The following is a 14314-nucleotide window of genomic DNA, read 5'->3' as shown; positions in this document are numbered from 1 at the left end:
TTTGTATGTATTAAGGGGAGTGTTTTCCACTACTTAGTTATCTCCTTGGAGATGTATAATCTGCTTAAAAATCTCTGCTCTCTCACAATCTAACTTTTGTTGCCTCATATTGGTTTACTGGTATATTTGTCGTATCATAATCTACTTTCTGCCGAAAGACTATAAGCCAAATTCTTGCTTTGGAAGCACACTCATTATTCCCAGTGACTTGAACATGAACTACTCAAATATCCCAGGGCAAAACACTTACTGGCAGCTTAGCTGATGGAATTATGATGTCAGGGGAGAACCTCAGGAAACCTTTCTTCTTTTTTTCAGAAATTCTGAGTACAGTGCTAGTGGGATAGCAGAAAAGCATTTAAGTTTTGATTTGCTTTTATTAGCAGAACTCTGGTTATGAAATTAGTTGTACTGTGGTAACCCTTACTCTCATTTTGCTTCATTCATTATTTACTCTCTTATATGAATGTAGCATCCTTACTTTAAGAAAACACCTCTTTCAATAACTATGTTATCTGTAAACATTGTGAATAACAAATGAAGTCCATCAGGTGTAGGTGTCTTTTCAAATATTAGCTCACCTTTACAATTACTCATGGTGAATTGTATCCTCATGTTGTGCTTTCAAAGCAGACTTACCAGAAGGATCATAACCAAATCTATTTAAAATCAGAAATGCCTCTGTTTTTATCATTAGTATCCATGAATGCTTGTCATGAGTTTTGGCATACTGGCTTAGCAAATAGGTTAAAAACTGTTGAAGAGTAATTGTTTTTAATAATTGTAGATAATTGCAAGCATATTGCAATGGGTCTGAAGCACTTACTACATCAGAAGGAATTGACTTAGAATAGTTACTGTTTGGTTGAAGGAAAGCACTACTGAAAACTATTTGAGCAGGTATATTGAGTTATTAGAGAACAGTTACCATTTGGGAAGTGTTCTGCTCGGGAACTTTAGATGTCTTTGCTTACTGGACTTTAGAATTCTGCCTGTGGATAACAAGTTCAGAAAGACAGCTGGTAAAAGCAGAGCAAAGGAGACAACTAGCTAAAGCAAACAAAGGAAATATAAATTCCAATTTGATGTATTCTAGTGGAAATCTTTATTTTTGTCTTATAACTAGGTGAGAAAATGTTTAAGATTGACAGTGGGAGGAACGCACCACTCCACTCTCCTCCTTCAGAGCACTACACTATTATCTTCAACACCTTTGTCATGATGCAGCTTTTCAATGAAATCAACGCACGCAAAATCCATGGCGAGAGAAATGTCTTCGATGGAATCTTCAGAAATCCTATTTTTTGCACTATTGTACTGGGTACATTTGCTATTCAGGTAATGATTTGGGCAAGAATTAGGAACTATTAAATAGAAAAAGGTTTTTTTTTTTTTGTTTTGTTTTGTTTTGTTTTGTTTTTTCCTATGTATGTTTAATCTAAAAGCTGTAGAAGGCACAGATAAAAAAACCATCTGCTTTCATGTACTATCACAATAAAACTGTGTGTAAATAATGGAAGATGTTAATATGGTCATACTATTACAACATAAATTTTGATCATTATCACTAGGTCAAATCTTATACTGATCTGAAGATATATAATAGCTGTCATGATTTTTTGATTTTTTTTGAATAAATTATTAAATATTGTACTAATCAATAGCAGCAAAGTATTTTACATTACATTTACTACATTAATAGAAAAATTGGCCTGTAAATAGCTAATATTAATCAATTATTTTAAGGTTAAATGCCATTGCCAAAAGTTATTTGATGTTCTTGTTAGTATTACTCCTTGGTAGTAATTCTTCATGTACATTTTGTAGGTTTGTTGGCCCAATCATATGTGAACATAATTACAGAAATGCAGACTTTTCCCAAACATTTGTAATTTTTCTTCCATAAAAACTCTAATTCCTTATTCTGCTCCAGTCTCCTTCCACTTGCTGGCATCTATCCAGTACCTGACACCCTCTGACATTATCTTTCAGACCACACAATTGCTGCATTGAACTATTTCTGGGTTGACATTATTGCTCAATTCTGCATTGATATCCTGGAAGCCATCAGTACTGGGACCTTTCTCATGAAAGGAGTAAGGAGAGTCCTTTGAACCTGGACCATAGTAGTTTTAAAACAGAAAGGGGAGCTGCTAAGTAAACCAAGTACTGGAGAAAGGCCACCAGTGTTTGGTGGTAGAATTTGATAGTGATGGTCTTTGACAGCTAGTTCAAAAGGGTGGGTTTACTAACCTAAGCCAGAATGCTTCTAGGAGAGGCCTGACAAATTCACAATCATCTCTAAATATTTTGTCATGGGAAATGTTTGATAATGTATTTTTCTAGTTCTAGGAATTACTGTATTCAATTATCTGGCTGAACAAAAAGTGTCATCTAGCTGCTAGCCACATCTCTGACTCAGCTGCTGATATTATTCACCCCTCCCTGCTCTCTAGTGGTTGAAGTATTTATGTGGCACCATGTAACAATGTCAAATAACATATTAGGAATATAAGATAACATTTTGATTTTGAATGCTCTTTAGATTCAGTCCAGTACACAACAGATTATTAATAATACATTTGACTATTCTACTGGTGAAATATGTTGGAATCAAAGAGGCAGAGCTGTAATGGATAAAATCTCAGGTAAAACGTGATGGAGGACAGGGCTCTCCATCTACCCTTCTTGAAAGTATTTACCCAACCTCTTCTCTGCTTTTATTTGTAGATAGTAATTGTCCAGTTTGGAGGAAAACCATTTAGCTGTTCTCCCCTGCAGCTTGACCAGTGGATGTGGTGTGTATTTATTGGATTAGGAGAACTTGTATGGGGTCAGGTAAGCATCCAGGAAAATGCAGATTTCTTCTGTTGTTTTTATAAACAAATCAAAGATTGATTTTCACCACAAGTCACACACAAATGCTGTTTATAACCTACTATACTGTTGTTTCTTTAAATCTCTCACAACATCACATTTGCCACACATTGAAATGTAGGTAGCTGTCTAATTGCATCAAAAATAGATACAATTTTGATTAGTGTTAATTTTTATATATTTTCTCTACATATGCAGGGAGTACTATCAGAAAAGTTGTCTTCAGTTGGTGTTTTGTGTGAAAGGCATTTGATTAATAACCTAGTCCTCTAGCCACAAAAAAGCATAGCAAATGCACTGAAAGCTTTCTAGCAGTAGAGTACCCAATGCAGTATGTTCATGTTTGGCCATCGCAAATTTTTGAAAGTGGAAAGAGGTTCCAGTTCTGTGTTAAACCACTCCTGACAGAAACTGCTGTTCTATCAATCCATGATAGCCTTGTTACTTGCATAGGATCCACTGTGTCCAGTTAATTCAATATACACCTGAACTGATCTCCATCTACTTTTGTGTGTGAAGGATGGAGGAGCGGATGAAAGAAAAAAGGATTTTTTCCTAATATAGTTGCAGACAAGTGCAGATTAATTCACGTATAATTTATAAATTCTGCTAAAACCTCTGTCATCATATCTGATATGAAAATATAGATGAAAAACAATCTGTGAGAGGGTGTCCATGTGATAATTAAATCTGTGTCTATGAGATAATTAAACAAGTTATGTGATTAGCTGTCTGGAAGTAATAGAACAGGTACAACCACTGTTGTTAAAGTACTGTGTTACTCTTTATGTACTAACCTGTATTGCAAAGGTAATAATACTACTATTTTTTTCATCTTTGAATGCATTTAAATGTCTTTGGGTTGATGTCACCTGACATGTTTGGAAACGTGAAAAATATGAAGTAATGTTTCACTTCTCAGATATAAAGATCAATGAGCTTGCCGCTATGGAGAAACAGCCAAGAAATTGCTGCTGCAATTGAATACTGAAATGATTTAGTGGAATTATAATGAGTAGATGTTAGCTGTCAGAAATGATTATATGTTTTCTTATGGAAAAAAAAATAACTACACAAGCTTGTTGGACATCAGATTTTTTTTTTTTTTTGAAAGAATATACACAGCCATAACAGCTTTTAATGGTCCTGAAAATCACCATTATTAAATTGTACTAATGTACTTATTACCTGAAGATGGGATTTGAGTTATGAAGTTACAAGGGGAAAACATAAAATCAGTTTGATAATTCTTGGAAAGTAAAGTTTTGTTTTCTACAGACTGGAAAACACCAACTTTGGGAGGGGGGAAAGGAAAGCACAGAAAACCTATGAGTTTTATTAGATTGTTCAGCTGTGAAGAACTTCCCAGCCTTTGATCAGAGTACTAGCTGGCTTCTGAATTTTGTTCTATGTAGGGATTACATTACCATTGAAAACTAAGAATAGTGTCAGCAGCTGGTTTCAATTCAAAAATTGGTGGGCATAGTTGCAAGCCTTGTTGTGAACACCTGGACATCTAATTAAAACTTGTATTGGAACACCTCAGTGGATTAATCACTGAAAAGGCTACAGTTTTATGTGGAGGAAACAGAGTAAAGAAGTTTCCCTTGTGGTCAGTGTTTAGTGACCATAAAAGGAAAACAAAAGCTAAAAATGTTTTATTTACATGATATACAGTCTGTGGCGAGTCCTTTCCATAAGGAGCTCTGCAGTAAAAGATGCTTCTTTTCCTTCAGGAGAGGCACTTGCCCTCTTTTCAGCCTTTTCACCGTTCTTCTAGGTCTACTGCAGCACGTAATTTTTTTATGCCTTCGCTCTAGAACAGTCTCCTGAACCTGGCATTCTAGGGACTCAGTATAACCAAGTGATGTTAAAGTTGGCACTTTTAAAAGTGATATAAGGTATAAGGAATTTCTGGGCAGCAAAGCTGCAATGATTTGAGGAACACTGGTTACTAAAAGGTGGTCCCCACCACTTCTGAAAACAAGGTATTTTTGAAATATGTCAAGTCACATTCTCAAAATGATTGGTTGCTTTTGAAAATTGCAGTAGTTTTTCTTGGCATGATATTTAGTTCCTTAAGCTACCTCCAGTCTATTGAGTCTGGCATTACTTGAATTGGATTGGTGTTTGCAAATATGGAAAAAAATCACCAAACAAAAAACAGATGAACACGCTAAGAAAAGAATTAGGGCAGAGTCTGTCAGCCTGTCTGAGAGAGGTCCTGAAGGAGAGCTCTGTTCTATCACACAGAATCTCTACCAAGTATGGTTGTTTGTATATATGCTGTCTTGTAAGCACTTCATCCACATGAGGTTCGTCAGATTTCATATAAACATTCTAAAGTAGCTTCTTTCTGTAGAGTACTGGCATTAATTTTTTTTCTGAAAGCTGGGAATCTGAAGCAGTTTCAGTAAGTATTGCAATGACTAGCACTTACCTTTTATTTTTTCCTCCTGTTCTGTTTTTGCTCATGTCACACCAATTCATTACTTTTCCAAGCTCACATCATGTATTTCAGCCCTAAAGTACATTTAAAGAACGTTCCACAGTAGTGTAGAAACCGGGTTTTGGACATTTCATTCTGTCTTTAATAATAATATAATAAAACTGGAGTTGTGGTTTGTGAAGTTCAAGGAGAACCTTAGCAAATTCAACAGTTTATTTTCATCCTGAAAATATACAGTGGCTCTTCATATGTGCTTGCTATATATGTTCCAGCTTTCCAAAACTGTAAGATGTATCTTCACCAACTTTTCTACAGCTGTCTGATTCTTTCTTACCCAAGTCTTCAGTCTATTGGCAAAATTATTTCTCTCTTTTTCTAAATTGATTTTAAATCGTCCATGCAGTCTGTCTGCCTTCCTGGAGTGCCTTTGATGCTCTCATTTTCAGGATAACAGCTTAGCCTGTGCTGTGCCTCATGTGCTCTGGACAATATCACACGCCAGAGGGCTGTAAAAATCAGTATCACAAACTGGATAAGACTTTCATCCACCAGACAGCAGCTTTTCCTCAGCTATCAAATGTCCCATAGTTGTAGTTTCTCATCTGCAAAATTATTTCCTGTTCCAGCTGAATCCTTTTTTTTTTTTTTTTTTTTTTTTCCATGCATTTGGGCTTCAGTGATGTGATTGCTCATTGCTGAAACAAAAACAAGAAAATTGGAGCACTTTTTTAGTAAATGGGTCTTTTTTGTAGGAGATTTTTTAAGCATTCAAAATGTTCCAGGTAATGTCTTGTTTAAATAGCCATCTGCTTGTATACCTATTAAAGCTGACAAAAGAAATCAGAACAGAGAGAGTTCTCAAGATAACAACACGGAAATGTATTCAAAATAATTGTGTTCAACACAGTTTGACTACACTATTTGCAAATTTTTAAGATTATTAGTCATCTCCTCAATTAATTCCAGTGACCACTTCAGTGGCCAAGCTGAATAAGGAGAGGGGCTGAGTTAAGCAGAATATATAATTAATATATATAAATATATAATTATACAGAATAAGGACAGAGAATAAGACAGAGGTCTACAAAAAGTCCAGTGTGAAGATATTCAAACCCACACCTTTAGAAAACCAGTTTCTGTTAAATGCTGAGAAAGCCATTTTGATTTGACAAAACAAAGGGAAGCTGACATGAGCAAATTTAGTGTGCAGAGATTTATAAGCATGCAATGCAACTCATTTTCAGCTCATTAATGGATATTAGACCACTTTCAGTCATTAGAAATCCCCAAATAATAATTGCAAAAGTATCAATCTTGTGAAATTTATTTTATATAATAACATTCAAATACTTATATCCCCCTTTATTTATTTGTTTGTTTGTTTGTTTTTGAGGAAGGACATCAATTCTTTCTAGGTTTAAACTTGTTCCATAGCCTCGTAGTGCCAATGTGGTTTAACAATGCCAGTAATGCTGATTGTTTAAACAGTAAATAAGGTGTTTTGGGGGGCTCAAATGGAGTTGGATAAATATGAAGTGCTATTATGAATATACTTATTGTAGCTTTTCTGAAAGATTAGAGAGCTCATTAAAATATCAGAGTTCCTTTGTAATTAGCAACTTATAATGTTATTGTTATTGAATGAGGTTTATGTTTTCAGCATCTTTTTATAATTGTAGGTCATTGCAACCATCCCAACAAGTAGGCTAAAGTTTTTAAAGGAGGCAGGGCGGCTCACTGAGAAGGAAGAGGTCCCTGAAGAAGAACTCAATGAAGATGTTGAAGAAATTGATCATGCAGAGAGAGAACTTCGACGTGGACAAATTCTCTGGTTCAGAGGCCTCAACAGAATCCAAACCCAGGTATGTTAAAAGTAAATGCCCCCATGGCCTAGAAATAATATATTTAATCTGTGATCAAGGCGAGATAATGTTATAGAAAACTACAGAGATGGTTATGTGTCAGAGTGATGGTACTTGGAAATTGCTTTACTGATTTCAAAGGAGCAACCTGTGGAATAGTAAAATAGGCAAACTTTAAAAAGTGTGTGTATAGTGGAAGTGAAGAGATCATAAAATGATAATATGCAAAAATAGGAATACTTTTTTTTGAGACTACTGCGGGCATTGTTTTTCTACTTCAGTGATAGGAGCTAAAATAGTGCTACTTGGAAAATGCTAGCTGTCACAATGGCTAGCAGCATGTTATGAAGGCCTTCTAAAACATGCTGTTTTATTTTGTCAAAAATATATTGTTGTTTCCACTGATGCCATGACAGAGTAACTCACTGTTGGGTCTAAAGTGTAAAGCACCAGTTAATTTGAAAAAAAAAAATAAAAAAATTCTTTTCTGTTCTGACAGTATTGTATATGTAGATCATGGTTAAAAGGAATTAATTTTATTTCTTACAGTGTCATGAAAAATCTGATTCTTGATTTATTTTAAGTAGTAAGGGCATAAGCGTCTATTGAATGCTGAAATGTATGTGTTGGCTACTATGGATGATTTCTTAGATTTTTTTCTTATACCTTTTTCTAAATACAAAAATCCATGACATTTTTTAAGCAAAATGAAGGGATTCAGATAAATGTTATACTGTACAGAGTCACAGTGCTAAATTTTGTGCAGTTTAGGCTATTTGGTAAAATTGGTAATTGGTAAAAAAATATATATTTCAACTGTTTTGCCTTTTTCATTGCAGTGAAGTAGCATGTTTGATAGCACTTTAGTCTCTAAGATCTGTGCTAGCTTACAGAAGAGACCAACTTTGAAAGATACGTATTTCCCATGATATCAGGTGGTTCTGTGAATGCTTTACATTCTGAATGTTTTACATTTGCTTACAAGAAAAAGAGGTGAATAATTAAGATTTTTTTTCTTTAAAGAATCATTCCTTTAAAGAACTTTTTTATTACAGAAGATTTCGAGTTTGAGATTTTTGTCTTAACTAGAGATAGATGGTATTTTCTCTCTTTTTCCATCTACAAATTGATTTATTATTTTTTTTTTTTCCTGGAGAAAAACTGCAGTCATACATTTTAGAAAAATGGGGGAAAGCAGTAAACTCAGGCTAGGATAGTTAGGTCTACTTGGTGCCTCAGCAAGGTGAGAAAGGCAAGAGGGTGAAAACCGCTGTTAGAAGGTCTTTGGGTAAATTCCCAAGCTTCTGAGGTAAGTGATTAAACATGGATCTTCAGGGTTGTGCACCTTGACTCCTGTCTTGAGTCAGGAGCACTCATCAGTAGAGAAATTTCTAATTGTCACAGTTCCTCTCAGTTTAAAAGGTGACAAATAGGTGCCCAGGTAATGGTGATCATTATGGAAAGATGACCTCTAAATGTGCATTCTTTTCTTCCTGATTGGCTGTAGGAGGAGTATTGTCTGTTGGCATTTCTGTCAGGATGTCTTTCTGGTGGTGGTGAGTGCAAAGAACTACAAGCACACACAAAAAAATTACATCCTTTCAATTCTTTTTCTAGTCTGAGAGGTAGTTTTTAGCTCTTCTGCATATCTTTGTCCACTTAATTCACCAAAAAATTATTATTCTTTTACACTATTAAAAACAAAATGAAATTAATTACATGTCTTTGCTAACATCCATCTTCTCAGTTTCCATTCTGCTCTTAGTTGTAGAAATATCTTTGATAGGATGCACTGTTTCCCCTTCTGCCAAGAGGCTCTGTGATTTTTTTCCTCATTTTTTTTTGTTCAATGACGTTGATTTTTACATCCATTTCACATCTGTGGAATGCTAATGGAAAAAAGAAAATGGGCCAACACACTCAAAAAGAGTTCCAAAAGCAGTTGCAAGATATCCACTGGAGAGTGATGAACTTATATGCAGGTCAAATTAGACCGATTGTTGGATGGACCTTGAGCGCATTTTGATGTGCTATGTGTTGTGGCCCATCCAAATGAATTCATACACTTGTACTACATTTCTCAGGAAGCCATCTAAAGAAGAGTTGATGGAAGAAGATGAGGATGTCTGTAGCATCCTTGGGGAGCTGGAGGATTTGCAAGAATCCTCTGATGTCTAATGCACTTCTGGAGATGCGGAAGAAGAAGGTAGAGCATCCCCTCACTTTATGTATGTAAGAGGATGTCAGTTAAGATTAGGAATAAACAATAGACTCATGACTTGATTGATCATTCCAATCACAGCAAGACTGTTTTCTACCATCACACACTTGTGTTGTATATTAGATCATGATTTTTTTTGGTTATTTGCTATTCAGTCATTACTGGACAGATAGCTACAGCATTCAACAAAAGCTTTAACTCCTAGGAAAGTTATAAGGAATCTACAGTAGTTTTTTTGTTGTTGTTTTTCTCTCTCTGTCCAGATAATTGACAGATCTCCTTTGTACTGTTCCAGTAAAACCTCATCCAAACTGGCAAAAACTTTGCAGTAGTAAAGATTCATTTTTTTTTCTTTTTTCTTCTTTCTTTTTTTTCTTCACTCTCAAAACAAAGGTTTCAAACTTAGGCAACCAGAGAAAGAATTTCCATTGTTGACTCTTTATACAGAAACATCAGGCATTTCTATTTTATGCTGTACAGGCAGAATTTACTTTAAAGAAAGGTGCATGAAAAATGCACATAACTGAGTTATAGAGATTGGCTATATATTTCTGTTTTTCTTTCCTTTTTTCTTTCTTTTCTTTTCTTTATTTATTTTTGGTCTACTTTTGTTCATTTAGATATCATTTAGATATCTTGTCTTATACCTTGTGCCTTCTCTGCATGAATGCATACTGTCCTTCTCTGGATGGAACAGTAGCTACTTACTAGATAGCTCTGTCAGAAGAGCCTTCACAACTGACTCATCCTAGTTATGCAAGCTTCATAAAGATATAAAGGTCTCAAATTTCATAGAAGACAGGGCTTTTCAACCTCTGCTAGTTATCGGCACTGTTTTCCAAGTCTGTGTTGCAGTTCTCAAGAATTCCTCATTCTGAAGGAGTGACAGAGTTAAGACTGATCATACCATCTGGGCAGATCTAATAATCTTTGAAAGTTCCACAAGTTCATTGCATCTTTTTAAATTGAATACTGAAAAGTTTATGTAGTTACCTTGCTGTAGTGTGTAGTTACTCATATTTGAGTATGGAAAAATTGTGAAGTGTGGAGGTTCTAAAAATTTTCAAGATACATATCTTATTTTTTACAACACAGGGCCTGACTCCCTCTTTCCCTGTCATCCTGTAATTCAAAGTTTGTTTTATCTGCTTAAGGTGGGAAAAAATATGTGAAAATTCTCTAAATATTAGAAAAGGTATTAGAATAAAAGCAATACATAAATAAAAATACACAGGTGCCATGTTAGTTGCTACAGAAATGCACAGAAATGCATTTAAAATTTTCAGAAATTCAAATGTCTAGGGACTGCTAATAAAAAAAGGAAGATGCCTCTTTAGATAGTCAAAAAATGCAGAGGTGCTGTATTGCATTTTCATCCTCTTCCTTTCTACATTAAAACCTTTTTCTTGAATAAATGCAAATGCCATAGCAATGAAAGTCACTCCCAGCAAGTTTTTTTAAGTTAGATAAAAAGATAGCACCTCTTTTCTGTTTTTTTTTTTTTTTTTTTTTTTTTTTAATTCTGTATAGCATTATGCAGAAAACATTGCAGGGGAGCAAAGTAAGTAGAATGGAAACTTGGAAACTGTTTTATTCTGTGCAGATTAACGTTGAGTTTGCTTTACTAATACTAAAGCAAACTGCCAGAGATTGAACAAAACCAAATTGTTCTTGTTCTTTAAAAAGTAAAATAAATCTTTGTTGGATTTTAGGTGAATGATACCTGGATCCCATTGACATTAATGACAACAGAAATGCTTGCTGAAATTCTGTTCTATGTCAAGAGTCATAAAAAAAGTTTTGTCATATCTGTCCTGTCCAGACTATTCTGTTAAGATCCAACCCCAACCCCCTTTTTTTTTTTTTTTTTAAACTGCTAATCACTGATATTTCAATTAACTGTGTATACATTTGTTTAAAATATAGATCTTCTAAATTATAGAACATAGAGATAAGAGAGGTGAAAAATACAGAACAGCATTTTTTTCTTCTACCTGAAGGCATGTAATCAAAACATGATTACATTCTTTGTTTTGTTAGAAAATTTTCAAACTTTTTATGATGTGTGACTTAGCCTTTACTTTCTCATTTTAGCAACTTGAATTGTTCTAAATAAATTCAGTCTTCTGTAATTACAAAAACATCCTATTTTAAAATGCATTGTTTACTTATTTATTTGGATGAACTCTTTCTTCTTTATTGTTTTCTGATTTTGGAAGATAAACTCCTGGACCAAGTTCTCCTCTTCTTCTTCCTTGGCTTTAGGCAGAACACAGCCCTGTATGTTCAGCCTTTAAGATTCTGAAAAGGTAGTCATCATTCCCCTGTGGATTCACTCCATGAAGATCTGTAGTTATATTTTTTTTTCATGAGAAAGAGTAAATTACATACCTGTAATTCTTGTTCTCTGGAGAAACTATTAAATACAGATCTTCCCTTATCTTTTCATTCCTGCTTATACTAGGGTCTTTTTCTTTCAGTTAATTAGAAAGGCATTTATACATCTAAAAATGTCCTTTGGCTTAGGATTTATCATCTGTGTCTTCCACAGTGCACTTCATGCTCTCAGTGAGAGTCTTTAAAATCTTTCTTGAATGTTCTCTTTTGAAGAGTGCTCTGTCACCTATATCAGATCATGAAAATCCAGGATCTTTATCTAATTCTACTCTTGTACAGTGAACATTTCAGGTGAGTATTTAACATGCCTTCATAATAACCAATGGTTTGAACCATATGTTGTTATCTAGATGCCAATGATTCACTTGTACCCTTATTCCACGTGCTAACTCACCCCATATTGTATTTTTTAACTGTGATATTTGTACTGGATATGTAGCTCAAAATAAGTTTGCTGCAGGAACAGAGCAAAGCTGGAAAATGTCGTCATGACTGCTTAATACTGTAGCTACCAGTATGTACATGAAATGCACATTGTATTCCAGGCTCTCATTGGAAAACACTGGGTCAGTGAACAAAGCTGTTTCATGTTTGTCTTGTAAAAGTACAGTCAGATGATTGTACAGCTGTAACCTATGATTCCTTTTACTGGGATCTTGATATGGTTATTTCCATAAAAACCTGCAGGAAAATAATGAACTCCAAAGACTAAGATAATGGAAAGGGATGCATCCATACCACTAGAGATGAAGCCATATTGATTTATTTATTCCTAGAGCTGACTGCAGTAGAATACGTTAGCAAAGTTATTATAATGCTTTCAACTTGGAGAATTTATTAGGGCTTGTACCAAGGTTTGTGCTGTTGAAGTTGATAAATATACCGCTTAACCTTTTCCTAACTGCTTTCTAGGCTGTGTCTCTTCAGAAATCTGGGTTGCAAGATACAAATTTGGTAACAGTGGGCTTCTTCAAATAAGTGGTTGGGTGAATTCTTCTAGTGGGTTCTCATACTGTTTTGTTATGTAGAGGTGGCGCTAATGCACCAAAGAGGATGTTTTGGTGTGTATGGATTTTAGCATATATTTATTCTTTGCTCCTATCTACTGCCGGTCTCTGGTTTTACATACATTTGATATGTAGGGTCTGCTTTTTATTAGGTTATACTGGTGGCACAGACAGTCTTGAAATACTTACCCCTTTTTTTAAACTCATCTTCTCAGTTAATGACTAAAAGTACTCAGGAAGGTATTCAGCATAGATATATGTAACACTGAGTGCAATATGCATATGGAAATAAGAAGTAGAAAATGGTAAAGTAGAAAACTACAATATTCAATCCAGTTCAACATCATTTTCTGTGTAATTTTAAGCACTGTATAAAGATAAAATATTAATATTTTAATCTAATTATAATAGACTAGCATTCATTATCACTGTTTAATTTACAAAAAACTTTCATTAAAGAAAAAGTCAGATAAAATATCAGAACACTTCCTATTTTATCAGGCTAGTATACTGACAAACCTGTTTTTTGTAGACAAAATGGATTCTTATTTTGAGTATTTTTCCAGGCTTTTGTTCTTGTTGTTGTTCCTATTTAATAACTGAATTTTCCACCCTCTGGAAGAACACGTAAAGAGCAATAGCAAAGTAATTTTATTCTCAGTAGGAAAAAAGTGGAGGTTAGCTATTTCAAGTATGCCAGTCGTATTCAGTTTATTTACATATAAATAAAATGGTTTAAATTTTTAAGATTTTTATTTCAAATCTTCTGGTTGTTTAAAAAGATGCAGCTCCACTGTCTCCTCTATGGGGCTATTTCATGTAATCCAGACAGAAAAATTGGGCCATTTCATATCTAAAAGCATTATAAAAAGAACACTTTAAAAAAAAGTATTTATTTCAGTTGAAGTAAAACTGTGTGCACGGTTGATTTATTGTTTTTCATTATTATTCCTGTCAGTTTTGCAACTGTATCCATACTTTAAGCAACTTGTCTCATTCTTTCCTCCATTGCAGATCGAAGTAGTCAATACTTTCAAGAGTGGCACTTCCTTTCAGGGGGCTCTAAGGAGACAGTCCTCCGTCACAAGCCAGACCCAGGATGTAACCAATATTTCTAGCCCTAGTCACGTATCGTTATCCAATGCTCTTTCCTCTCCTACCAGCACATCTGCTGCTGCGGCTGGGCGTGAGTGTGTATTCTTAATGCATCAGACCTACAGAGATGCCAACTTATGTAGCAGTCATATTGAGACTGAGCTACTTTGCCCTTTCCCAGTTTGTCCCGTTATGTTTATTAGTTTATTACCCAGCTACACAGAACTGGATTACTTTGTGTACAGTAGATGCTCTCCATCATTTATTGCAGGTTACGTTAGCTACTGTTAGAACAGGAATTTGTAGACATTTTTTATCCAGTTATGGAGACTCTATTTGAGGTTTCTGTGTTATGTTTTCCTAATGTCATTGTATATATTTTTCTTCTGCTTACAAAATATGTATT

At 34.6% G+C, this 14314-nt stretch overlaps 1 protein-coding gene across 18 annotated transcripts in view; it reads left to right on the top strand.

The window, feature by feature from the left end:
* ATP2B2 (ATPase plasma membrane Ca2+ transporting 2) overlaps window positions 1–14314 on the top strand; it is a 405121-nt gene that overhangs the window by 378976 nt on the left and 11831 nt on the right. For 12 of the 18 annotated variants that reach the window (XM_035337435.1, XM_035337434.1, XM_035337426.1 and 9 more), the window contains 3 exons: window positions 1127–1338; window positions 2731–2838; window positions 7006–7188. In XM_035337435.1, coding sequence (XP_035193326.1) covers window positions 1127–1338; window positions 2731–2838; window positions 7006–7188 — 503 coding nt within the window. Of the gene's footprint in view, window positions 1–1126; window positions 1339–2730; window positions 2839–7005; window positions 7189–13827; window positions 14000–14314 lie in introns of all 18 variants that reach the window. The other 6 variants (XM_035337437.1, XM_035337438.1, XM_035337443.1 and 3 more) reach the window with 2 other exon arrangements.

The sequence above is a fragment of the Oxyura jamaicensis genome, chromosome 12 (assembly GCF_011077185.1).
Source record: "Oxyura jamaicensis isolate SHBP4307 breed ruddy duck chromosome 12, BPBGC_Ojam_1.0, whole genome shotgun sequence".
Classification (NCBI taxonomy): Eukaryota; Metazoa; Chordata; class Aves; order Anseriformes; family Anatidae; genus Oxyura; species Oxyura jamaicensis.
This window is presented reverse-complemented; position numbering and strand designations above follow the sequence as displayed.